At 40.2% G+C, this 27436-nt stretch overlaps 2 protein-coding genes across 2 annotated transcripts in view; one reads left to right on the top strand and one right to left on the bottom strand.

Moving 5' to 3' along the window:
• Positions 1 to 2356, bottom strand: part of LOC103368458 (E3 ubiquitin-protein ligase NEDD4-like) — a gene marked incomplete at its 3' end in the record, with an annotated part of 41517 nt that extends 39161 nt beyond the window's left edge. The window contains exons 1-2 of the mRNA XM_008296852.1: positions 2028 to 2356; positions 10 to 83 (exon numbers count right to left, since the gene is read on the bottom strand). Of these exons, the coding sequence (XP_008295074.1) occupies positions 10 to 83; positions 2028 to 2072 (119 nt within the window). The remainder of the gene's footprint in view (positions 1 to 9; positions 84 to 2027) is intronic.
• A 5986-nt stretch (positions 2357 to 8342) lies between these two features.
• Positions 8343 to 26266, top strand: prlra (prolactin receptor a). Its single transcript, XM_008296851.1, has 9 exons — positions 8343 to 8499; positions 13569 to 13659; positions 13881 to 14013; positions 17235 to 17404; positions 19351 to 19517; positions 20234 to 20375; positions 22982 to 23078; positions 23795 to 23864; positions 23969 to 26266. Exons 2-9 carry the CDS (start codon positions 13590 to 13592, stop codon positions 25031 to 25033), a joined length of 1914 nt encoding a protein of 637 aa, XP_008295073.1. The 5' UTR covers positions 8343 to 8499; positions 13569 to 13589; the 3' UTR covers positions 25034 to 26266.
• The last annotated feature ends 1170 nt before the right edge of the window (positions 26267 to 27436 follow it).

Here is a 27436-nt window from a genome sequence, read left to right as displayed (position 1 = left end):
GATACTAACCTGGCTCCAATGATGTCTTTCTTCGCCAGATCAATTCCTGCAATGACCTTAACCCGCAGCACTCTTGTTTCATTCTGCAGAAGAAAGAGCAAATGGATCAAAACACTGAATCAAACTCGTGGAAAATTATCTCATAACCTCACAGCCAACCCACCTAAAATAATTCAAGCTGCCAGCTGCACTAACCTGCCTTTTTAAGTCAATAACCCTGACCTAGAAATGAATGAGCTGAAAAGCTTTTATAATCATGCAGAGAAACACGTAAACAGCAAGACAATCATCCAAAATATCTGGCACATTTTTCAGCTGTATGACTACATCAATGTGTTTTATGATCATTTTGTAAGTTATTTGTTTGTATCTAATTCCTAAAGCATCTCTGCTAAAAGAAATCTACTGGAGGCTGAGTTAAACCACCTCACACCGTGCACAGTTCACAGCCTCACACACTCTTTTCTCTAATTTACTGCTGCCTCAAGTAAAATCACTGACACACTGCTTCTTGGTAGGTGTCTGAGTAGAGCTAATGACATTTACATAAAGCCTGACAAGACAGTCTGTCACAATTTCAGCTACAGCTATCATGCTGGAGAGGAAAGGGAGCGAGGGTGAGAGCCCAGGCCAACCCAGCTGATACCTTGGCCGTGGTCTTGTTCTGGGAGTGTAGCATTACTGGATGTTTACCTCATAGCCACAGGAAGTGCATTGTTTCATGGAATGCAGAACCGCAATTATCTTTATCTTTACTTGTTGGGGGATTTCATAATCTGGTCTGATGTCTGTAAAATCGTGAACGCTAATCAGAGAACTAGACAACCATTCCCAAAGCCCCATGTGTTGCAGTGTCTGGAATGTTATTACAAGCACGCCTCAGACAGATTGAGCACCATAAAGCGAAACGAAGAGAGATTTTTTTTGTAAAGAAAGCAAAGCTGCTTGAGTTGGATTACGCGATAAAGTCCACCATTACCTGTTTTGACCTTATTCATAACAATGATTATGACATTGTTAGCGCTATGAATATAAATTGTTCCAGGTATTGGACACTTCAGAGATTATCTGCAAAGACACATTTCAAACAGACTGGCTAAATTGGCTTAAAAAAGGTCAGATGCAAATCTCTCCTGCATCCTGGTGATAGTGTCACTTGAGTCTACTGATGTAAGCTGAGGACAAACTCAAGGATCAGAGGCACACCCCTGTTTTCCTCTGAAACCTACAAGGACTACATGAAGGATTTTTTTTGTCTGCATAATCGAAAGATGTATATATATCTCTCCATCCTCCTTACTATTTCTGACTGCATTACTAATATCTTGATAGGTGGTTGGCTGACATGACAGCTGCTCGGTTAGAAAATTATGCTGTTAGTCATGTAGTGATGCTCTCATGTTTGACTCGTGACTGTGATGCTGCTCCCATGTAAAACAATAAGGTTTTTTGCATTGACTACATTATTTATGCAAGTCTGAGTACCACAGGCGACATACAGTTCAAGTGGATATCGACCTCATTTGACACTGCAGGACCTACACGGCTCAGCTTCTGTCTTGTTTAGTGGTCAGCTCACCATCAGACAGCTTTGATCACGGATGAGAGGGGGTGTTTAAGTCTGACAGAGTAAAATTAATGAAGAAACGGATCAATCTCCCCCCTGTGCACATCTGGGCTCCAGCGCAGCACTTTGAGTTCAGCTACAAGTCGTTCACACATTGAATCACATCGAGGGTGTAGCGAGGTATTGAAGCCAGCTCGATCAAAGCGAACGGCTTAATTTCAAGAGCCTGAATACAAAGTAGTGCGGTGGTTGTTGATATTAAGGTAACAGTCACGGAGACAGGCGGCAGGAAACTGACAGCTGCCTGAACATTACAACGGAATGTTACCGAGGGTGAGGGCTGGTTAGCTTGACTGTCGGCTAACGTTAGCTGTCTCTGGCTGAACACCCCCCCGTGAGAGACACTTATTCACGACTGCAGTCTGCATTTTAAAACAGCTTTGTAGAAATTGAAGCTTACCTCGTCTTCTGAAAGTCCATATATTGGCTCGTAATTCGCAGCCATATAGCCCGCGGTCCACGTTATACACACAAAAACAAGCCGCTTTGCAAAGCTAGCTAGCTAGCCTTGAACAATAAAGTCCCACTTTCCTCACTCTGCCGTGCGGTGGTGGTAAAGTCCACGGTGAGAGCGAGTCCTCGGCACGGCACGGGGGGTTGGTTCGAAGCCGTAATCCTCGCCAGCGTGGTCCGCCCAGGACTCTACTTGGATGGGAATGAAAAAGAAAAAAAACTGTGCCCAAAATGTTTCGACTGAGACAGATGAGATTTTGTCAACTCCGAGCTTATCCCCCGAAATGTTGTGACTTCCTCCTAACGGCTCAACCAATCGTGTGCCGACTAGAAGTGACTGGCGTCAACATTAACCAATGAGATGCGCCCTGAATTCCCCAACGTACCTGGTTGGCCAATCAAATCCGAAGAGGGCGTCGGACTAGACAGTGTCGGGTGTGTGTGTTTTTTATCGCCTATTCCAGGTTATATTAGGTCATGTCTCATATTGAAAAAAAAAATCAGCATGTTCAAGATTTTCGTTTAGGTATTTTAACATGTGTAATATGGTATTTTCAAGTTAAATATTCTCAATAAGGCCCGGAGCGCGTTCATGTCATGGGCGGGGATTGTGACAAGACAGCCAATCACAGGCTACACGCACAGAGCGAGCCAGATAAGATCAAACGATTGATCCGGATCACGAATCTAAGTCGATGAACCGGAGAAAGTTGGAGGGAAGTGAAACTACCTCCAGCTTTCTCTAGCTCAGTATCTGTAGCTCTTGCAATAATGTAAAGAACAAGTAATTATAGAAAGAATTGCAATTTGTTAGAATTATAACTTAGTTTATAGCACTTTAATAACAAGGGTACAAATAAATACTTTAGCAGTCAAAGACAAAATAACAACAATTAAGATAAAACTGGAATAAGAAGATAACAGATGCAATAATGGACAATTTAATATGTCGATATTAGACAAGTCACAGTTATTTATATATCACATTTAAAGCACCTCAGCAAAAGTGCTTTTAATAGAGGAATAAAACTGGCTTTACAAATTTATCTCATAAATTTAAAAATTAAGGATTACACAGTATTATTTGTGATGTAAATTTACATAAATAAATTAAATATTACAGTCAAGATCCTACAATATTGCATAAAATATACATTTAATTGAGTAAATTAAATATTAAAAATAAAACCCTACAATATTACTGATTTTGCTCAATGTACCCAACTAATTCAATTTAACATTCAACAATAAACACACTTGCATGTATATATATTTAATATAAACCTGGAAATAATCAGAAAGTTAGATTTAGAAATATTTTTGAAATGCAGGCAGTAATGAAATTTACAATGAAAGCAAATATGTTAGTTTCTGCATTATTTCTAGATCAGCAATGAAATATAAGAAAATTTCTGACATTGAAGTCCTGCGTGCAAAAGGGGCAATTTTCTCTTTCTTCCATTCCGATGAGTTGAGCACATCAGGGACTCGTTCAAGTAAATAACTCGCAGTCATTGTTTGCCTGTTATAAACATGGATGTGCATCAAGTTTCCAGCAGAGTGTTGCTTACTGTTGGGAGTGTTTTGTTCACTGTAAAGTTGGACACCTGCCCCAAAACAACCACATCCTGACTAAGACGTGCATTCTGCTCTTCAGAGACATGCTGCACCTTCTGGTTTGCATCAGTGAGGAGAAAGATTCACACTGTAGCAGGACAATGAGCCCAAACACACCTTAAAATCAGTGTGCAAACTTTTAAAAGCTATATACAAACTATAAATTATTAAAAACGAGTATGATACAAAATATTATAGTGGCACAATAAATGTGCATTGATTGATTGATTGATTGACTAATGGGTGGCTCAGGGTTCACATGTGCAAGTATGTTTATTTAACATATGAGAGGCTGTCTCATAGAGGGAATCCTCCTTTATAATGTTATTTTGCGTGTCTTTTTTTGCAAGGTTTTTCAGTCTTTCAGGAATAAAATAATCAGTTTGACCATCCCTGAAAAAGGGCTACAGCACAAGTTTGCCAAAAACCATTTATTTGATCAAGTTTGCAGCTATAATTGTTAGTATCACACAAATTAGCGTTAAGTGATTTCTAATAAGCCATTAGCAAAAGTTACAAACAGAATGAGATTACCTTTTATTGCCAAATTGGTCTTCTGCAAGGTGCTTTGGTGCATAACTGTAAACACTGACAAGTAGAAAATTCATCAAAGGAAAACAGAAAGCAAATTAAAGCAATAATAAGGTAACTAATGTTTCTAATGTTGCTTAAGTGAGACAGCTGAACAGATTGTGCAGGAACGTGCATCTTATTAGCCTTCAGAATGGAAAAAATTTCACTTTAGTGAGTCGCCTGCAGTGAGCGGTTAATAAATCATACCTTGTTCCATCCATCAAGTCTTTGCAAATGATCAAAAGGACTTTTATTTTGGTCCAGATGCACAGTCATTTTTCAGAGGAGGCAATCAAACCATTAGTAATAATCCATAATTAATCAAATAACTCACCAAAAAGAAACGTGTACTGGCATGCAGGTTATGTGGCGTCATGCTTAACTTTCAATCTGGCAGCCAAGGACTTGTGCTTAATAATGGCTTATAACTGATCTATAAAGCAACAGTAAATGATTTATTAAGCATTGCTAAATCCATTAGTTGCAGCTTAAAACACTTACATAAATGGTACCCGGTCATCGGTTGTTATTAGTCATCATTAATTTATAGTTTTAGCAGTGGTTAGGATGCTATATGTGTAATAAAAGCAGACTGACTAAAGGTGATTATGCCAGTTTGTCATTCATTTATGATTCATCCATGGCTCAGGAACAAATAGGGGAAACTAAATGCAATGCTTGTTTCCTGTATTACTGTCATGAGCAACACTGTTCCTGTACTGCCATGCAGACAGATTCTACAGAGTACAGGCAGGACTTTGACAAATGACCATCTTAAATCAATAAAAAGCAGGCCCGTTTCCCAGACTCTTGCAAATCCAGATTTAGTTTGGTCCATTTAACAGATTTTTCCATCAAACCAGTTCCAGATTGCGTCGCTAGATGTCACTGTAAAGCCATAACAGCAGCAAGGTGTGACCTGATTTGACCATGCACTGATGAGCAGTGATTCGAGTGGGAGAAATGACAACACTGTTGAGTGTTGATGAGGGAGAGGCGGACCTCAGTCCTCCACCTCTGACTGCTGGTCAAGCACAGGCATGAAAGCTGACATCCCAAAATCAATAGGTGACTGCACACATGCACTCTCCCAAAGCGTTTATTGTGAATGAGCGACAATAAAGATAAGTGGGAGAGAGTGTTATATAAACGTGTTCAGTGGCAAATGTTTCCATATCCATCCAGTAGGTCCCTGTTTAAGCGTTCACCAGCCTTCACATATGGCTATGTCTCATAATGGTACTTTTAAATCAATGTGAAGAGCAGATGGCCGTATTACATAACATTATTGCTCCTAAGTACAGCCGAACAGGGGAGGGCCGGAGCTTTCCCAAGCCACCCTTGATAGACGGGCATCATTCACTCTGCCCATAAGCGGATATTTTCAATGATTATTTGCAAAAAGATACCGTTACTATAGATACTGACAATGTGCATCAAGGCTTATCAGTATATATTAACCCTAAAAAATCAAGACAGACAGGTTGTTTTATGCTTAAAATTTATAGACTGTGTTCACCAATCATTGACATCACACATAAATAGTGCATGTAGTAACTCTCTTTTAAAACTGATGAACTGACTAATACTGAAAATGCTGTAGATGGAACTACTGTGTCACAAGAATCAGTGGTGGAAGAAGTAGTCGGATTCTTAACACAAGTAACAATACAGCAACGTAGGAGTACTCGATTACACGTCAAAGTCTTTCTTATGCACAAAAGTATGAGCTGAAAAATGCAGTTAACCTCTTAAGATCCACATGCATGGATATCACATTCTGGGTTATATTACCACAGTGGTTTATTTATTTTTTTAAATATATGTTTTATTATTAATATTTTATTATTTGGTTTATTTATCTTTTTGTTTTTTAAAGATTTTTTAAATTATTTTTTTTCTTTACACTTTTTTAAAATTTTTATTTCTCCTTGCGATTTGATCAAATAGCAAAGAGAATTTAAAAAAAAAATGCATATCAAACATGAGCTCGGGTCTTAAGAGATTAAAGTAAAAGTACTTGTTTGGTCCATTTGATTGATATATTTTAATATATGACATCCTCAAAATATTAAGACTGAAGCATGAGTGTACTGCTGTAGCTGCTGTAGGTGGAGTTGGTTTGAACTACTTAACATAAAGTTGTATATACAGGCACAGTAGATGAATCTGAGGGGTTGTGAGTTGAATATAGGGAAAGAGGAAAACAATGTCATGAAACACAAATCTGCTTTTAGGGATTGGACTCTTTCTGCAATCTTTGATTTTTGCTTAGACATTGGATCGTTTGGATGTTTCTAGAAATGAAATTATGTGAGAAGTTTAAATGGAAAAATCAGTATTTGGTGGAGCTGTTAAGAACTCATAGACACCTGAAATGTGACGAGACGCTGCCCTTTGTGAGACACAAGAAGCTAAAAAACGTTGTAAATCACTGGTTAATCCCCAACAATGTCTTGTAGTTTAAAAGCTTCTGATATTATTCATTGTGTAAAGTATTTATCTTGTACATTAATTGTGGCTAAAGCTGTCAAACAAATGTAGTGATGTAGGAAGTACAATATTTCCCCTGTGAAATGCAAAGTGTATTTATAAAGTAGCATAAAATACTCAAGTAAAATGACCTTAAAATTGTACATACTGTAGGTACAGTACTTGAGTAAATGCACTCAGTGACCTTCCATCACTGACAACAACAGGAAATTAAAGACACAATGTTTCTCTTAAAGACTAAGCAGAACATTAAATATATGAGTGATGTGTTGCTTTCTTTATTGTTCTTGTTCCCCACATGATTTACATACAGAGCTCAAACTGCTGCTCACACCGTTACTACTTTCTGAACTCTCTGCCCCCATCTTTGACATAAATGCACGTGTGTGTGTTTGCGTCTGTTCCCAGAAAGTGAACACAATGAGCAATAAGGAAGTCAGATTGGACAGACAATGGTCGGTTACACGAACAGATCCCTTAGGATCCCTTTAAAAAAATCAGTTTCTGCCTCCTTTTGTATTCTCCCAGCTGTTTGAGTTTCCCTGGAAACCAAGTGCGCTTTGTAATTAATTCTCTGTTGTGAATTTAACAGCTACAGTTTTGCAGCCTGCATGTTGTGTATCCGTAGGGACAGCTTGTGTTTTTCATATTGTTTATTCAGAATCTTACAAAAAAAACCAGCTTATCTTGCGTTTTATTACATGTGGCATCCATCCTGTACCTGTTAGTGGTTGCATTATGCTCAGGGTTACATCCTGTTGTAAAACAAATATTGCTGCACCTTTCTTTGTGGGTGATTTGTTTTTCTATCTGTATGGTGTCATTTTTTTCTTTTAGGGGATAAAGAAATGCACAAAAAGCGTGTTTCACATCTAAATGTATTCATATCAACTAGTAGAGATAAACTCCCCACAAATAAGAGCGAGAGAGAGAGTCAGGGACAGACCGTGGGAGGACGATGTCAGATACTGGGAAATTTTACAATGTTTACAGCTCCCAGTAAGAGGAACCACTGAAAGGATAAACACTGTTTCAGCAGCTGATCATGTCACAATGTGTTTTACAATATTTGTTCATACTTAGAGCGAGTAAAAGTTACTAAGGTAGCAGGAACTGTGCATCGTGTGTTGTCCTGAGGAGAGGATTTAGCAAAAACAAAAGAATAAAATAAAATAGAACTGAAGGCCATATTTATTTATAACCAAAATGATCAGGACAGCCTGGTATCTAACTAAATAACTGATAGGCTATGTGTTTACATTTCTGAAAGGCTGCAGCGGATTTTATCTTCTCCTTTCTGCATCTGTTTGTCTCTCCCTCTTTCTGTCACGCATCCTCGAGGTAGTAATATTTCTAAAGATATTTTATTGTCTTTATAAATACAACGATAATATTTTAAATGTTCTTTTAAATAAAGCAGGACTGGTTGTCTCTAATGTCCAGTCTCTCCTCTCTACTCTGTCTGGAGGCCTAATCCGTGGGCGGGGTTAGAGCGGAGGCAGGCCCCGGAGCTCCGCCCACCTCGGGATCAGACGGGACGCGCTGGGTGGATGCTGCGACTCTGTGACTGCACCGCTGAGCCGAGGGGTCGCTCCGGTAATGTGCGCGCGCTCATCATCACCTGTCATCCCGGTAAACCAGTTATAGATATAGGTCGGCCGGTGCGCTCTTCTGGGAGCCTGCAGAGGAGTCACCACGGCTGAGGCACGGCGGGAGAGACTCAACAGCCCTGCTTGGTAAGTCACACCTGCACTTCTAAATACAGCCTCTGTGATTAGGAGCTGCGTGGATGAATGCAGAGTTGTAAAGTGACTCATTGTTTGGCTTGTGTGGAGTTAGAAGAAGTGAGTGGGATAATATGGAGGATGAAGCTGCAGGTGAACTGTCAGTTTCCTTGGAGGAGGAGGATGATGATGATGATGATGATGATGGGGTGTTATGGAATATCTGCTTCATGCTTATTGGTCTTAAGTCCAGTTCGGAAAGGGTGAAAGAGGCTATTGGCCTTTATAGCATCAAGCTGATCAACTCAATACTGGATTACAATGTTCGTTGCCTGCAGCTTACTGTCTGTTTCCACTGTTAGTCCTGAACGGAGGCTTTATATAGCCTGTCAGTGTGGGCACAGCATAATGATTACTGCTGTAATGATGAGGCCTCGCAGGCTCAGAATAGCATAAAACCTGTGTGGAGTTGTTTTAAACACGAGTCAAATCAGCGCATTGCTTCTTTGTTCATTTGCAAAAACAGATAACTCCATCTTCACAAACCCACTTTTCCATCGTCTATACCTGAGACAATATCAATCAAACTTAAGTTATCTCTATTGTTGTCATTTCTACTGAGTCAAATCCACTCAGCTTCAGTTTGATTGATACTATCTCAAGCAAACAACAAGAAAATAAAATCTACAAAAGTGGAGTTTTGCAAATGAGCTCTTCAGTATATTTAAAAATCATTAATCATGATTTCTTACATTTAAAGGACACACTTTGATCCTATCAGGAAATTAGCACCTGCTGTTGGTCTTTTGTTAAACCACTGCTGCAAAAAAAACCCACACAAAAGGCTTGTTTGACTTCAAAGGAAGTGTAATCTGAGTATTCACCGTACAGGTCTTTATGTGAGACCCAGCTCATATCATATAACAAATATCATATCAATCTGTGTTACCTTTGGCCGGAAATTAACTTTTATTGACATTATATTAGCGTGCATCACGCAGCCTGGTGGTCGGCGCTTAGCTGGCGACAGTTGCTTTCACACACAAAGTAATCATCACCAAACTAAGTGGTGACTCACGAAAACAAACTCTCCTCAAAAAGCTTGTGATGAAATAAACTGCTGATGGATTGCACTCAATTTTTTTTTTTCAACCAAACAATGGAAGAAGTATTTACCCATCTTTGCACATGTGCTCCAGCTACAGCCCAGCGTTTCCACTTCATGTTTCCACTTAATAAGAGGAACCAGACTGGGGTGAGGTGGCCCGTTAGTACATCCAGTTTCCAAATCACACACCCGCAGCTACTCTAACTCAAGTGTTTCAGGGCAAATCGGATCTTCAGTTATTTTACCTTAAAGAATATGCTGCTGCTGCTGCTTCACCTGCCTCGTGTGTCATTTAAACTTTTGAAGGATTCTTGTTTCTCTTTCAAACACAGAACTTATGGCCTATAAATACATGTCGCTGCTCCACTTATCTCACTAGCCTGTTTCTTAACTTCAGCACAGTGGGATTATTATTGCTGCAAGTAGCCGTTGTCTGCTGTCCTTGAAGCTTTTTTTTTTCCTTCCCCGCGGCGCGAACGCCTCAAAAACACAGGAGGTCAAAGGATAAGTACGGTTTCAAAGGCATTCACATCCAACAATGGTGTAAAAAGCGTTGCAGTGAGTGTAGCTGAAACAGGCAACCCGTGGTGTGGAGTTCACAAGAATGTTGATTTTATGACTGGCTTATTGTGTGCAAATGACGCTATGTGGAAGAATATGTGTCCTCTTTGTTGGTGTGTACTTTGAACCGTGCCAGTGCGTTAAATAAGAGATCTTGAACTTTTTCCTTAAGGAGAAGTTATATTTTATGGAACCAAAAATGGAAGAATTGTGTCACAGAACTATAGTCTGTGGAATTAAACTGGTTTCCTGTTTTGTTTTCACACTAATAATAAAAGTACAAATAATAAATCTACTGAATCTTTCTGCTCCCACACTTCAGGTGTATCTACTAGTAGTACAAATATATAATCCCTGCTGCAAAAAGGTGTAGAACAGCAAAACATCTGGCAACTTTTGGAACAGGTCGTGTAATTTACCAGCAGTGTGGCTTCACGTAGTGACACTAGAGCTCCTGGGTTCATTCGAATCCACTGTTCTTTTCCTTGAAAGTAGCTTCATTCCAGTAAAAATGACTCAGCAGTTTTAAGTTCTCCGTCGTGTTCTCAGATGCTCTTTGCCCTCAAGAAAAAAAAGTTCTTAGAAAGCTGCTGCTGATCAAACCGGTTTTATTGCTGTACTAGGAAGCGTTTCGTCTGTTCCACCCTGAGCAGGATTACAGGTTCATGATTCTGATATGTAAACACAGCTTGAGTGATTTCTGGCATTTTTTACATATTCCATCAGCCAACACCTGCAAAAAATTCACGGCCAAATTTACAAATATTTTTCTGATAGGAAAAACGACACTCAAGTACTGTAACTGATACTTGAGGAACTGTTACAGCAAACCTGCTTGTCTGCTTCACCCTCAGTGGAGTGCTTCTGTCCTGAGGAAATCAAGTATGGTTGACTATATAAACAGTCTCCTAGCCCGTTTTGTTTGCACTAAACATAGGTTAATATAAAACAGAAATACATGAATGTGCAGTAAATCACTGAGGACATATCGTGTACTTTGTGCCTTCGTTCTCTGTAACCTTTTAGAAAAGAGAACCAGGTTCTTAGAAACAGGGATGCTGGAGCTCAGTCGTGTTGGTCGGCCCTCTTGAGAACACTGTGACCCTGTGTGAGAAAGAAATATTCCTCATTCATCCTCTTTGTAAAGATGGGCTGCTGTGCTATAGAGCAGGTGATGCTTCACTGCTCACATTTTACCTCAACATGTCATCTGACACGTCCTCTCTTCACCTTCTGAAGCTGAGAGGCCATTCATGAACACAAAGTGTCAATAATTCATCACCGCTAGATGTGAATTTAGGTCTTAGCCTCATTTCTCATTTTCTGTGTGCCATGCTCTTTACATTACACTAAACATATCATAGACTTTATTTAGCATTCATGTCACTGGTGCCTATAACCTCAATGCACTACAACTACTTCACATTTTTCCTTTTCTTTCCAAGAAACCGACACTTCTCGGTATCACTCTCAAGACATGCAACATTTCACATTATTACCTTAAATGTTGGTTGCTTGCACATCACATTCTATTTTGCATATTTGCAATTTTAAATCTGTGATACGCGAACTTAATCAGCAAGCACGCAGCTTGTGGTGCGACATGCAGCATGACAATACACTTCAATCCATAGTTCATATTTAACGTTCGACCATTGTTATCCGTGAGGAAAGAGCTGTGCTCTGTTGGCCAGCACTTTCCCAGCTTAGCAGCTTATTTAGTTTGGGCTCCTGGTTACGTAAGAAGGCTATATGCAGCAGGAGGCTAATCCAGTGCCTTGATCTTAATGCCAATTATCAGATCATGGTGACGTTATTGAAATTAAGGCACCATAAAAAAGCTTGCATGCAAAATTACTGCAAAAATAGAAAAGCACCAAACACAAGATGATTGTTACATAAGTCAAATTTAATTGAAGCACACGCGCACACATGACTCGGTAGCACATGCTGACGCAGCCAGACTCTGACTGGTCCTGCTGCAGGTTGTGAATGTAGAATCTAACTGGAGGTGCATGAAATGTATACAGTGTCAAGTCAGTGAGACGCTTAGTAGAAATTTAACAAGTAAGCAAGTCTTTGCATGTGGAAACTGGTCATAGTGTTATATTTCAGACAAGGGTAGCATTCTTAGAAATTCCACTCCTCGATTCTGTTTTGGTGTCCTTCTGTTTACAGCAAATGTTATCGTTTTAAACAAAGTCTGTGTGCACTAAAAGGTGTACAGCAAAGGGAAAAACACACACACACAAGAAAAAGTCTAAGTCAAAATACTGTTTTAGGCAAAAATGAAAGAATTAAGGCTCAGTTTTTGCACTGAAAAGATACAAAACTATTTGAAAATTGCAGCTACAATTGCAGTTTTTATACTCCGTCTCGTGATGTGTGTGCCAGAGGAGGAGACTGTGAGGCATCTTTATGGAAAGAATGTGCTTCTGAATGTCTAATGATTTGGGGATGTTGAAGGAAAAGGCAATTCATATTTAGATTAAATAGTTTTCATTTCAGGAACTTCCTTGAACACTGTTATTAGAGTAGGTTAAAAGACTCATCTGTTCAACATGTCACATCCTGACCTCGCAACAATTCACCATCAGTAACCAAAAGAGAGAGACGGAGCACGTCACAGTTCTGTGTTCTCTGCCAGCTTCCAGTTTCCACTGATGCAACAAGAGCCTTTCCATCTATTTAACCTCTTTATTACCCCCCTGCTGCTACTGTTCCTCCCTCCCCGTCTTCCTCCCCGTGGGTTTACAGATAAAGGGTCACGCAGGGTAATAACTAATACATCAGCACATGGCTCGCCAATTGCAGATTTCCAAGTCATGCGAAGGCGAGTCGAGCCGCTCGCCAGCAACGCGAACCAGCCTTCTGCTGTTGTTGAGGCAAAAGCCTGAACTCAGGTTATGCAATCGGTTACGCTGCATGTGCCAGCTGGTAGAGGTATTCAGACATGGAGAGGATGTTTTTTAATCCTTAGTGAAACTGCATACATTCTCTGGGGGACTTTTATTCTTTCATTTCATTGCATTTGCTACGGTTCAATCTGATTTGCTTGCTTCTTAACGTGTCTATTTAGGGCTCTGTAAGTTGAGATAAATGACAACTCTGTACTGCACAACTGTCCAAATGTTTTCTAAGCATGAATTATTGCTTACCTCAGCGGTAAATTACGCAATATTTCATCATGTGTTTCCTTCTCTAGCGATGGCATCCGCTTACATTGCCATCCTTCAGGGAATTTAAAGTTATTGTAACATCCAACATCCGAGCTGCAAAGGGCAGCTTTTCTCTGTCATGCAAACGTGTTGTGACTCAATACAAGTTGTGCATCAACTGATTTGTCAAGAGCGCAGGTCAGACAGTTCCCCAATCTTCACCTTCCTTTGTTTGTTTTGTATCCATCCGACAGCCGAGGCTTTGTGGTGCCACGATGAAGGAAGCTGGAGAAGCTATCCTGCTGTTGTCGCTGCTGTTCTTTATGCCGCATGCAGAAGGAACGCGTAAGTGCTTGGCTTAAAATGTCAATCTTAGAAACTTCTTCTAACATCTGAGACGTGTCTGATAGTTGGTTGGCTGATGTATTTATCATAATTAACCTGCACAAAATCCTAATTTGCTGGCATCTGTTAAAGTTTCTGTTTCGGTATATTACACACCACATTTAGTTTGTAATCAAGTATTTGCTTTCATTGGCATTTATATGTTTGCTGTGTGTGTTTAGGCTACAGCCTGCCGGGGAAGCCTGCGCTGACCAGGTGTCGCTCTCCTGAAAAAGAGACTTTCACCTGCTGGTGGGAGCCAGGCTCTGACGGCGGGCTGCCCACGACCTACGCCCTGTACTACCGCAAAGAAAAGTGAGTGGCTTCCAGTTTCACGCAGCAACATAGTGTGTTATAAGTAGCAGAAAGATGGTGCAGATGGGTTGTTAGCAGTCCACAGTAGACTCCTAATCATTGATAGAAGAGCTGGTTAGATAGTATCAAGACCGAGGGGCTCCATATGTCACATCAACACAGGATGGAAGGAGAACGGAGCACAGCATCAGTGTAGATGACACGACGGGATGTCTCCCCATGCTCAAGGTTGCACAGTCGCCTGGGTGGAGGTTCACACCGAGGGCAGCAGACTGGTATAAGAGGATAAAGATTGCAAAGGGTTATGTGGCTCTCGTTGTGCCCGCAGATATGGATTTTAAAATTGCTCAAGGTTGATAAGGAGTAAGCGTGGATGTAGAGCGGAAGAGGGAGGACTGGAAGAGCTATGTTCAGCTACAAAGATTATTCATCCAATTAGCAAGGTTGCATGCAGGCAGGTAGGCTCAGGAGAGTGAAGGTGATGGTGGCAGAGCGGATATAGACAAGTGTTTGGAAACATGGGATGAATGAGTTAGAGCTGCAGAATGTCATATGTTAAAGTTCCTCATCGCTAGAAGCTGCTTAATTTAGCATAAAGACCACAACAAAGGCATCTATTTTGCAAATTATTTCACAATTTTATTTTTATTTTGGTTGTACTAGCTTTCATTTATTTATCAAATTAACTGCCAATTAAATAAACAGTATTTTCCCACTGTTTTGGTGTATAGTTATCGTTAAATCTATTTTACCGTCATATGTTTTGTCAGTCACTCGTGAAGCACCTTGAGCTGGTTTCCTTGAACAGTGCTGTATAAATAAACTCCGATTGACTGCTTGATTGACCATAATCCAGCACATAATCTGCTTTAACAATAGCCCCTTTGACACCATTAGGTTGTTGCATGTATCCTTGCATGCAATTTCTTTTTTTAAATTTGCACATAGTCATGTTAGCTGTTTCCCCTTTTCCAGCCCAAACATGAAGCTAATCTAACTGTGGTAGACCAACATGAGAATGGTGCTGATTTTGCCATTTAACTCTTGGTAAGAAAGCAAATAATTCTTAAAATTGTTTCTTTAAAGAAATGCAGGAGAGAATGGATAAACTTAACACAATTATAAGAGAAAAAAATAAACAAAGATAAGAATTTGCCGACATTTTGTTGCTCTGTAGTTCATTCTAATGAGGTTCGACTCCAGTCTGATCCGTATTTCATTAGTGCTCGGTCGCAGCGAGAACATCCTGATGATTTGCATGAAATATCAGGGCGGAGAAATGAGAAATGATGTCTGAATCACACATCTTTATGACCTCAGACCTCACCATTGTGTTCCCTATAAATAGCGGTTTGGGGGAAAATGATATATCTGTTTTTTTATTCAGTTCTTACACTGACAATTTTGTAAGGAATGTCTGTTCTCCTCCAGAAGAACAGTAGATAAAGCCAATAATAACAGAGACGCAAATGGAGAGAAATATTGATTCATTCATTATGATCGTCTGAGATTTGTCTCCAAGTAATCAGTCTTCATCAGTCTGTCATACAGCTTCTTTTATAGTGAGAAAATATAATAGCTGGCTCTCAGTCGTGCTCATTTCATCATTGTTCTCTCTGGGGCTGAGCTATTAATCAAGTTCAAATCGCAAAGTTGAGGACACACAGTGTGTGGCTAATAAATAGTGCTGTGATTCAGAACTTTCATTGGTTGTTTATGTGTGCATCTTGAGCCTCTTCAGTGTGGTTTAGGTGTCCAAACTGTGTTTTAACTAACATAAGCCCAGTCTCATTATTGAACATCACACCTTGTACATTTTACAGCATGTGTGAACCAACTGTCATGTCACTGGTTTCACAAACTCTTGCTGTCCTCCTTGTGTGACTGTTTTTCATTTTTTCATGTAGTAATGCTTCATCACGTTACAACTTTTTTACATAGTGAATTGAACTGAAGCCTGACGGGTTGTTCAGACCTAATTGACGCATTGTTTCATTTTTCTGCAGTTTTTCTTAGATGTTGTTCTCTCAGGTTGTGTAAGTTTTCCATGAGTTTTATAAATACTGATTTTATGTTATGGGATCAGTACATTGCATTGCTTTATCTTGTTATTAAAGTACACTTACTAAACTCTTTAGGGGGACACCATTGTAATGAAAGAAGTGACATTTATTTAACATCATTAGTGTCAATAAAAATCCAGCTTTCTACTGAGCTGCAAGTTTGTCCAGATAGTCATGGCTGCCATTATTTTCTACAATAGATTATAATAATTACGTAATGCCCACCTATTTGTAAAAAATAATACATGCATTCATGTTTTATTCCTTCATAATGCGACAGGGATTGTCACATTATTTGTCCTTGTACATGTCTGGCTGAACATTGCCTTCCATTCTGCATTTAGTGTCATTTGGACTTTTTATTCTTGCTACAATAAGAATAATATTGTCTGCAGCAGCAGCAGAACAATAGCACTTTAGCTCAATTTAAGTGCTGTTTAACAAAATACATTGCATGTCCCCGCTTTCTCTGCAATGAAGATGTTGTGAATTTTCGTCTCAAACTCTTAATACATTCATAGACGTCGCCCGATTCCTTTCACTTAGGCAGCTATAGAGCTGGATGCACCTAAAATCAGCACCAGTTACTGCAACAGCAACAGCTACACATCCTTCCTGTTTAACCCTGTAAAGCCAGAAACCCTGAAATAATTGCCAGAAAATATATATATTTTTTAAATGGAGTGTTTATCAAACCTCCTGACATTTAAAAAAAAAAAATTAAACATCAATTTTCATATTTGAGTTTCTCATTTGTATAATTTTTGCTACTTATGGAAATTTTGGTGCACAAACTACTGATCCGTGGTGGATTATCTGTGCACTAAATGTGTCTGATTGTATACATCAAGTTTTTCAGGAAGAAATATCACACTGAGGATGTAAAGGTCTCAAGAAATCACTGCAGCAAAATTATTTTCAATGTCTTTTCTTAAAATTAAAAAAAAAAAACATCCTAGAAAAAATGAAATGCCAATAGACAAAGTGCAGATAACAAAAAAGATGAATTAACAGTGCAGGAAACAGGAAAGAAGTGACCATCTCTTCCTGTCTGTCAGTTTCAAATACTGTAGCATCAAGTCTATGCGCTGCTCTTGTAATCTAACAATGCAATCCACACACATTCAACTACACGTTGTTCCCCTTCCTCTCTTGCAGCTCTGAGGCGGTGTATGAGTGTCCCGACTACCACACGGCCGGGCAGAACTCCTGCTTCTTTAACAAGAACGACACATCCATCTGGGTCAACTACAACATCACCGTGGTGGCCACCAACGCGCTGGGCAGCACCTTCTCCGACCCCGTGGACATAGACGTGGTCTATATTGGTGAGGGAGATGTGCATGGGGAGGTGGTGTTTTCTTTCATAATTTAGCCTGATGATCCAGACACAATTTCCCCATGAGGATTAAAAAAAAGTGTATTTACACACTCTGGCCCAGCTGCTCAGTGACACACTGGGTTACACTGTGGCTAATGCTCTCAGAGTGTAACCCTCCCTCTAGCTGTAGCTGCTCACTGAAGGTCACCAAGAAGCAAAGGAACTTTGTCACAGTGCTGGAAACAAATTGGTTATGATGAAACCAAAAGGAAAGAAAATGAGAAACTTAAGGACAAAGCTGGTTAATGATGTGTGTTGTCTTACTGTCTACAAACCTCATTAAAAGATCCCAAAACCTGGGGGCGCCACAATAGCTCACATGGTTGAGCTGGCGTCCCATGTGTAGGGACTTTAGTTGCCTGATGCAGTGGTCATGGGTTCGAGTCCCGCTCATGACCCTTTGCTGCAGGTCCTTCCCCATTCTTCTCCCCCTACTTTCCTGTCTCTCTCTCTGTCCTATCTAAAAAGATCCCAAAAGCAGCAATGACTGATTGCACCAAAAAGTATCAGACCAAAGCCTAATATCATCTACAGATTCCTTTGTGCCATTAACCTCCACTGTACTCCAAAAACTATTTAGCATGACACACTGTTTAACTGGATGACCCGTTCTGTCATTACAGTTGGTACAAGCACTGGAGTTTATTTCGAGTCAATCCATACACACCATCCTGCTGCCGCAAGCACTCACAAGAGCAGCAAATACGTATTAATCCATGGCTGAAAATAGTCTCCGACAATTTTCTCCTGTCTGTGTGACATTTTGTAGACTCCACAGAGCTCAGCTGTTTTAGAAAATTACTTTGCTTTTTTTTTTGTGACTCAAAAATGTATCTTTGTGACCCATTTTTAAAATAGGAACAAATGGGCTTTGGGGATGAGTGCCACAGACGGGACATGGACGTCAGACACAGACTAAAATATTGCTGTTTATTCCAAATATTTCAGCCTTCTCCTGCATTTACTGAATAAAAATATCTGATTAAGTATAAACACCAGGCAGATCTACTTCATAATATATAGCAATGTATGAATGTTGCAAAACCTATAGGTAGCAGTGCGCATCCCAGTGAGGACACCCGGGATCTTTTTTTGCAAACTCTTTCTGTGTGCATGTTCTCCCTGTGCAGCGTGGGTTCTCTCTGGGTTCTCCAGCTTCCTCCCACACGGTCCAAAAGCATGTTGAGGTTAATCGGTGATTCTAAATTGTCCATAGGTGTGAATGTGAGTGTGCTTGGTTGTCTGTCTCTAAGTGTAGCCCTGTGATAGACTGGTGACCTGTCCAGGGTATCCCCTGCCTTCACTCCAAGTCAGCTGGGATAGGCTCCAGCCCCCCCGCGACCCTAGTGAGGATTAAGCGATGTATAGATAATGGATGGATGGATGGATGGATGTTGTTTGGTTCATGAAATAACCAAAAACGAGTGTAAACTCATAGTTCTGAGGCTTAAAGTGTCCACATTGCCCTTGTGGCTCCTCCTCTTGTCTTTGTCTCTAATAGTTGCACTGCTTTGATTTGTTTGTCAGGCTAAATCAGAAGCTGTTTCTTTGTCTTACATCACCATTGTCAATTCTGTGTCCCCAAGAGGACAACTTAAAGCCTAAACATTTCTATTTATCTCCCTACACACACATATCAACAAATATTTCGAAGGTCTCCTCTGCAGTGACAGTGTTCATTTATTGGAGGGGTCCAGCTGTTCACTGTGGAGGAGACATGGACACACTCTGGTCTATTGGGAACATTGGAAATTCCTGCTATAGTGTTTTAGCTTAATGCCTTTCAAAGACACAATCGGCTTCTGTTGTGTTTCTGTGTTTTGAAAATTCTTATTTTGTTAATGCACATGTTGAGCCTCCCTCTCATTCACATTGTCTCTCTCCCTTCTCCAGTCAAGCCCAATCCTCCAGAGAAGGTAGCGGTGACTGTAATGGAGGACAAAGGCTGGCCCTTCCTTCGAGTGTCGTGGGAACCGCCACATAAGGCCGACACCCGCTCCGGTTGGATCACGCTCATCTACGAGCTCCGCGTCAAGTTGGAGGGGGAAAATGAATGGGAGGTACGTAAGCTATTGCTTGTGTAAGGGAGTGGTGGTCATGTGCTTTATTTCTGATTAAACCCTAAGCAGTTTTTGTGCTCCTGTCACATCCATCCTGCAGCTCCATGGAAACAGCACAACCATGACTAGGAGAAGAGAGAAATCAAAATGTCTTCTGTGCTGTATGAAGCAGTTATAACTACGTAAATCATAACAAAAAAAAGTTTAATTTCTTATTGTAATTGTTTTGCAAAAACTTGCAAAAATCTGGAATAAATTAACAAGTGCTCACAGGTGTTACCAATACTGAAAAAAGTGATATTACATACAATAGATATTTTCCTACTTACATTTTTCATTTGTTTCCATACTTGTCACCTATCTCCAGGTGGTGTTACTACACAGCTCAGCCTAATTTAGCTGAAAATTCCTTTAAATTTTGTCATGTGACTGTAGCTCACAGCTGAGTCGGTCGGTGTTTAGAATAAAGTGATTTTAATTGGATATCATGATTTTAAGCTTATGTTTGGTTAAGTTTTCCAACAGAACAGCACGTTACAAATGAGTAGTACAAGGGCCACTGGAAAGTTGAAAACATGATGATTCTCCAGCATGTTTAGGGTTCATAAAACAACCAAACAAAGTTTTATTTTGTTTTCTATACAACCTTTGTAATGTGTTGTACGTGATGACAGCTTGAGGGTCTGACTGATATGTGTATTATGTTGCTCTTACAGATGCACCTTGCAGGCCAGCAGAAGATGTTCAACGTTTTCAGCCTGCGGTCAGGTGGTAGATACCTCATTCAGGTGCGCTGTAAGCCCGACCATGGCTTTTGGAGTGAATGGAGTTCCACTTCCTACATCAAAGTTCCTGACTGTAAGATATCCACCAACAACCAACTGTAGTGGCCACACATAGCATACAGCGCCCTCCATAATTATTGGCACCCCTGGTTAAGATGTGTTCTTTAGCTTCCAGTAAATTCAGTTTTTTTTCTAAATAATATAGGACCACAATGAAAAAACGAGGAAAATTCAAACTTTAATTCAAGTGCATTTATTCAGTGTGAAAGAAATCCCACACTAAAAAATAATTCTTTTACAACCAATCATGTATGCCACAATTATGAGCACCAGTGATGTTAATACTTTGTACAACCCCCTTTTGCCAACAATTCATTTGAGTTGAATTGAAGGTTACATTTCTCTACAATTTTCAGTGTGAGAGTAGGCGTCTACAATAAAAACTGAATTCATTTTAAGGCTTTTAACACATCTTAACCAATAATTATGGAGGGCGCTGTATATGATATTTACTCTTTATTATAAGACACAATGTTTGACGTTTTGGAAAATATGCTAAACCACTTTTCTTGCTGAGAGATATTGATACCACTCTCCTATCTGTCCATTTAACATGAAGCCACAGCCAGGGGTCAGTTAGCTTAGCTCTGGATTACAGCTGCAGCGCAGAACTTTTACCTCCCCCCTCTGGCAGTGAAAGTAACTACACAAACACTGTTGACATGTGCACATAGTATATGCCTCGCTGTCAATGGCTTTAATCAGACTGTAACCCCTCTTGGAGCATCAGAGCCTCTTCTTAGATCCTTCCTTGGTTTTTCTGCCACACTCCTAGTTTCTATTATATAGTTTCTATCTCCAGCTCGCCTCTTGAACTCTAGCAAACCAGCTGGTTGACATAAAATGCATCACTTCTGGTGTATGAACATGGGATTGTTCCTCTAAGGCCAGTGTTTTCTGCATCATGACTTCTCAAGGGTGTGCTGGGATCCAGGCGATGTATTCATTATCTCCCCAGGCCCATAAAGGTGTAACTCAAAACTTGTGTTGACAACCCTTCGAGGGCAACAGTGTGCCTACTCATGCATGCATGGAATACGTAGATTCAACCTACTGCTCATGTAGAGAACTGAGTCCACCAAACAGACACCCACAGACTAGCAATGCTGCATTATATGCATCCGTGGTGTTCACAGCTGTCCCTTTGCACATCTGCATTGAAGTATAATTAAAGCTAAATGAACATCTGGCTGACTGTACATTGTAGAGTGTAAAGTTTTCCTCTACAGACAACAATTTGCTGTTATGTTTAAATACAGGCCAGTTGAGCAAAGAGGGTCTAAAATTGTTCTATGAAAAAATTAAAAATTAGTTTCAGATAAAAAAAAAAGTACACTTGAAAGAAAAGGACAAAAGCTTCCACCTTTCACTTCTGTATTTGTTATATGAGAATACAACATGTTGGGCTGTTTCCAAATTTCCACACTGACACACCCCGTCTGGATGTTGACTTGTGGCAAACAGATGACTGCAGAGAGAAATGTCTACCCCTTTGTTCTTCTTTCCACTTCTTTTTGTCACTCAAGCTCTGTTTTTACCTGGCAACATAACCCTTCAAAAATAAACATTTTCCTTTGACCAAAAGATTGCTTAGCTAATTTGGCAGAAACGTAATTTCCCTCAACCACTGAGGAACACAAAAAACCTGCAGGACAAATCATATTGTCACTCCTAAACAAGCGGTACAAAATCTCCCGGAGCAGGTCACTGATGTCCGTGGAAGCTAAAACGGCAGCCGCAGAATTCGATTAGGTAACACTTTAATGTGGTTTGACCGGCTTTATCCACCACGTGGCCCATGAAACTGCCAGTAGCTCAGCTAAACAGACAATTTATCAGACATGTGGGGCTCTGCTGGATTTGAAAATTAGCCTGATCTTCTCACACCCAGTTTTCCCAGAGACTGGATCCTTTGATCCATCAGTAAAAATCTGCATCTACTCTTTCAGAAACTGATCTTCATAACTTGTAAAGAACACTACATGAGAAATTTCTATCTTGCATCTGAATAAGCGAATGTAAATCTACCTCAGGGAGTGTTGCCTCTGACACCAGATTTTAAATTCTGGTCTGCTGCCAGATACAGACAGATTAACCTGGCGCTGATAGGCTTAATCAGCATCGTGTGAACTCAGCTGGCAAGGCTTGAATGTCAGGGATGTTCATTTATATGTACAGTCCCAGATTTAGGACAGGAAGTCTGGTTAAAAACAAAATACAGCCTGGATCTGTAATGGTAAATAAAAAGCACCTTCCAGTAGGTATCATCGCAAATCTAGTTCACTGTGCCGGTTCTGTTTCAGAGAATTTCTTCACTGTGATTTCCCAAATCTGTCATTTTTACAGTCTAGACATAAAGGGTTCATTAAGTCATTGTTAAAGGTGCTGGTATTTTTTCACAGTTACAGTCTTTGTGCTAACCTGACTGACAGATATGAGAGTGGAAAGAATCTTAACTCTCTGCGAGGAAGTGAATAAGCGTACTTTGTGAAATGTGAACTATTTTAGTGCAATTTAAATCGTCGACTGTGTCCACATCCTGTAGTAATATTCACAGTACAACAGTACAAATGTCTCTGTTGTGTCGAAGCCCTCACGTCAGCATGTTGTGTCCTGCAGATTTCCATCGGGAAAAGTCAGTGTGGGTCCTCGTCACGGTCTTTTCCGCCTTCATCTTTCTCATCTTCACATGGTGTATACACATAAACGGCCACAGGTAAGAACCATCATGACCTGTTTAGGGAGTTAGTTTTGAAAAAACACCCATGTTTTCTTGTTTAGTTATAAGTGTGTGATACGTTTTGGGGCTAAGCAATTTATTTTATGACTTTAAAGTCCCAGTGTTCGTTCTCAGTCATGCCTTTGATGCTATCTCATATAGTCGCCCTTCATCCAGTGTTTTAAATCTATTACACAATAAATATTGACCTGAAGATCACTGATCAAATTGCAATTTCAATATAAGTCACAAAAGTCACAATTAGATATTTTTCCATAATCATTTAGCCGCATGTTCTGCTACAGAGACCCACAGCGGTTTTTACATTTACATCAAAATCACAACACAAATATTACATTATTATATTATTATTTAAAATATATCAAACTTGAATTAACTACACCATTACCTCAAAATAAAAAAACAATCCTTTCAGAAAACTGGTAAATTACATTGCTCTGGAATGATATTAGTCCTTGCACAGAAGGATCTTATTCACATTTTTAGATATTCATTAAGAGTAAAAAATATGATAAAATGTAAACACTTGAGATACTTAATGGGAAGATTTAAAAATAATAGGTTTATATAACCCCTGCCTCTCTAGACCCTTAAACCATACAACAAGGAAAATATTAATCTGAATTATCACGTCATCTCTTCTGCTCACAAACCCTGACATTGATTTTTTTTTTTTTTTTTTATGTTTGAAGTCTGAAGGATTGCATCCTACCACCAGTCCCAGGTCCGAAAATCAGAGGATTTGATAAGCAACTTCTCAAGGTAAACCATGATGAACAATGTCTTGATTATACGAGAACTCTCATAATAATCATATCATAATCAAATATTATAATGACTTTGACAATTCTTCTCTTTGTACGCAGAACGGCAAGTCAGAGGACATCTTCAGCGCACTGGTGGTGTCTGATTTCCCCCCGACCAATTCATCCAACTATGAGGACTTGCTGGTGGAATATTTAGAGGTTTACATCCCAGAGGAGCAGGAACTGATCATGGAGGAAAGCAAGGATCTACATGACGGCTGCCTCAAACCAAAAGGCTCCACGTATGACAGCGACTCTGGCCGAGGCAGCTGCGACAGTCACACCCTGCTGATGGATAAGTGCGGAGAGGCAAAAGAGGACGAGCGGCAAACAGACCAGGAGGGCAGTCAGACAGGTTCGGAGGCACAAAGGCAGCAGGCGGCCTGGGAGCAGGAAGCGCTGACATACGCTCATGAAGATATGATCAGCCCTGATATGTCTAGTGGGAGGGTGAAGACCTGGCCTTCTGTGTTTTCTCCACTGCCCCAGTACAGCTTAAGCCCACTTAATCAACCGAGCTCGCTTGAAACGGCCAAGCAGCACTGCCTTTCTGACAGCCTCTTCCCCCCAGGCTCCTTATCCTCCTACCTCACTCAGCCTGGCCAGACCACCAAAGAGGCTCTCGGGTCGAGCTATTGGGATTTCTGCTCCAGCAACAAGCAGCCTCACGTGCTCCATCCGCAGCTGGAGGCCCGGCAGCATCTCCAGGCCCGCAGTGATGTCAACATCTCCAGCATCGGCCACAAGGAAGCACCCGTCGGCCTGCAGCTGCCCACCGTTCGGTCTACGGAGTACGTCGAAGTCCACAGGGTCAACGAGGAGGACATGGTGCTTCTCCATCCCGTTCCTTCGGGCCACGGCCATGGAAAAGGCTGCCAGGGGGAGGACTACAGCAAGGTGAAGGGGGTGGATAAAAACAATGTGCTGCTGCTCCAGAGAAACTCGATGGAAGAGCAGGTGGACGCGTGCCCTTGTGAGAACCGGGACACACGTGGAGCGACAGAACACTGCTGCTCTGCTCAGAAGTCTATACCCTGCATTCACATTGCCCTGCCAGCACAGGACGAAAAGGCAGGGAATGGTTATGTTGACACTGCCACCATGTTCACGCTGCCCACTCACTAGGTGCGACGTAACTTGTTGGACATTGCAAGATGCGTGTTGTAGGCCGGGACTAAGACAACAAGCAGAAACACTGGATGACTCCTTCAAACAGTGGTTGCAAAGACAATATTTTGTTGTCAAAAGATGGCCATAATTTATTTTTCATCTTCTTCTCACATGAGAAACGTCTTTTCACTGATTACAGTGCAGCAGCCTCGAGTAGGCAGCTCTGTCTCCACCGTGCTGGAGAATAGTCTGACTGCACTCATTACCGTTCTGCTGTAGAGGACTTTAACACTCTGGCATTAAGCCCATGACGCTGCAACGTAGTGATGGAGTCTTTGCTAGTCTGGAGAGAACCTGTTTTGGTTGAACCATGCTTAAAAAAAATGGAACTTTTTCCATAACTGTTGGGCAAACATGCATCCGTGCTAGTCATGCTGCTCTTTGTAGATCCGTACAACCACTCAGTGTAAGAACAGAGCAGACCTGCCTTATTGCACGATCCAAGTCTTCAACAAAACCTGCCGTTTTTAGAGTGTGGGTTGTTGGTTTGGAGGGTGTTGCTTTTGTTTCTTATAGCAGAGGAGATTTAGAAAACAAAGGTAGGAGAGCTCCACTGGCAGGCTTATACCCTTAGTCTAAATCCAGTGAGTCAGACTAACTATTAACAAGTATCAACGAGCTGAATGATGTAAATCATCATTCAACTTCACAAAAAAGGTAATTGATGGTATGAATTATGTGGTACTACATGTTGTCATTCTGATTATACTCTATGTCTACCATAAATCATCATTCTCAGGCACATAAACTTTTCAAAAATCTGTTTTCATCAATATACTACTGTTGTTTCTGTTATAAACTACTACATCAGATGTTTTTAGTTCAACTTTCGTCCATGTGTATTTTCCCTTACCGCTATATAACCCTTACATTTTAAAGCTATACAGAATATGGATCTGAAAAGAAGGAAACTAAGAAAGTGGATGTAAACTACTCTATTTTATGACATTATAAACTGACTTTCTTCTGTCAATACATTTACTAAATTAAAAAAATATATATTTTTACAAAAACATTACATATTTTGTGCCGTAATGCTTGGATGGCCATGTACAACATGTACTTTTGTTGTGCATGCACATGTTTCTGTATAGCTACACATACCAATAGCTTGACACGTGTATAGCTTTAATGATACAGTTTGAAACAGCCCTTAAACTTTTTTGAAAAGCTTGCCATAAAAAATCATATTTATAATAAATTTGTAAGATGCAGTAACAAAGTGTTGTTTTTCTTGTGGGTATTTGTGTATTGATAGTTGCATGTCTGTGACTGGAAACTGGGGGTAACTATGAATGATGAGTCTGAATCTGTGTGTTGAGGCTGCAATTTCAAGGTGGAAAGGCTCAGTCATCACGTTTACTGGAAGTTTTGCGCATTTGCTGTCAGATATTACAAGTAAGGTCTTCCTAATGAAATTAAATCTTTATGTCTCTAAAGGGATCAACCAGCTGAGTATTATTGGGGATTTATATTTTACAAAAATGATGCTCAAACTGCTTATCTTCCAATTCCAAACATAGCCTCAAGTTTTAATGTCCAAAAAACATGCTGAAAAAACAACATTGGAAAGTAGTTCAAATATATAAATCTCAATTGTTCAGTATACTTTGATTTGTCACTGGATGTCTGAATTTTGTGCTTCCTTTACATTTACAAAGACATTTCAACGATTAATTGGTGCGGAAATGCAGGAAGTTTAAGTGTGGATGTGTAAGTGAAACCTACACCCATGGGTGCAATGGAATTACATCTCAGACTGTATAAATTTGCACACCAAGTACATGTACAGACCCAGAAAACAGTTTATACAGTCGTCCTCAAATTGATTCGTAGCCTCCCATTAAAGAAGGAAAAAAACAGCTGTCACTAAAGTAAGCTGAAATTGACAAAAGTAATAATAAACAAGAATTTAATGAAAATCATGACATTGCTTTTGAATTGTGGTTCAATAGAAATATTTTTAAAAAACACACACACGCACACACAAGCAAACAAGCATGATGGGACCGATAAACTAATATTTTGTTGAACAAACCTTTGAGGCGATCACTGCAATCAAGTGTTTTCTGTAACTCTCAGTCAGACTTCTGCACCTGTTGACTGGTATTTTGATTTTGGCCCACTGCTCATCAGTAAAGTGTTCTAATTTGTCAGGGACAGTTTTTTTTGTTTTTTTTTAAGATTATTTTTCTGGCGTTTTGTCTTTATTAGTTAAGACAGTGAGAGAGTGAGACAGGAAAGGGGAGAGAAGAATGGGGACAGACCTTGCAGCAAACTGTCGTGAGCGGGAATCGAAGTCACGAACGCCGCGCCGGGGAACTACAGCCCCTGTTCATGGGTCGTCCGCTCAACCGG

Source organism: Stegastes partitus, unplaced genomic scaffold (assembly GCF_000690725.1).
Source record: "Stegastes partitus isolate 25-593 unplaced genomic scaffold, Stegastes_partitus-1.0.2 Scaffold1157, whole genome shotgun sequence".
NCBI classification, from domain to species: domain Eukaryota; kingdom Metazoa; phylum Chordata; class Actinopteri; family Pomacentridae; genus Stegastes; species Stegastes partitus.
The sequence above is the reverse complement of the archived record's forward strand: the minus strand, read 5'-3'. Positions and strand labels throughout refer to the sequence as shown.

Bases quoted from the DNA above. Each gene is read 5' to 3' on its own strand.
- prlra (XM_008296851.1), top strand. From the start codon at position 13,590: ATGAAGGAAGCTGGAGAAGCTATCCTGCTGTTGTCGCTGCTGTTCTTT. The intron at 19,518-20,233 runs GTACGTAAGCTA...TTGCTCTTACAG, and splicing joins AGGGGGAAAATGAATGGGAG to ATGCACCTTGCAGGCCAGCA. The intron at 23,079-23,794 runs GTAAGAACCATC...TTATGTTTGAAG, and splicing joins ATACACATAAACGGCCACAG to TCTGAAGGATTGCATCCTAC.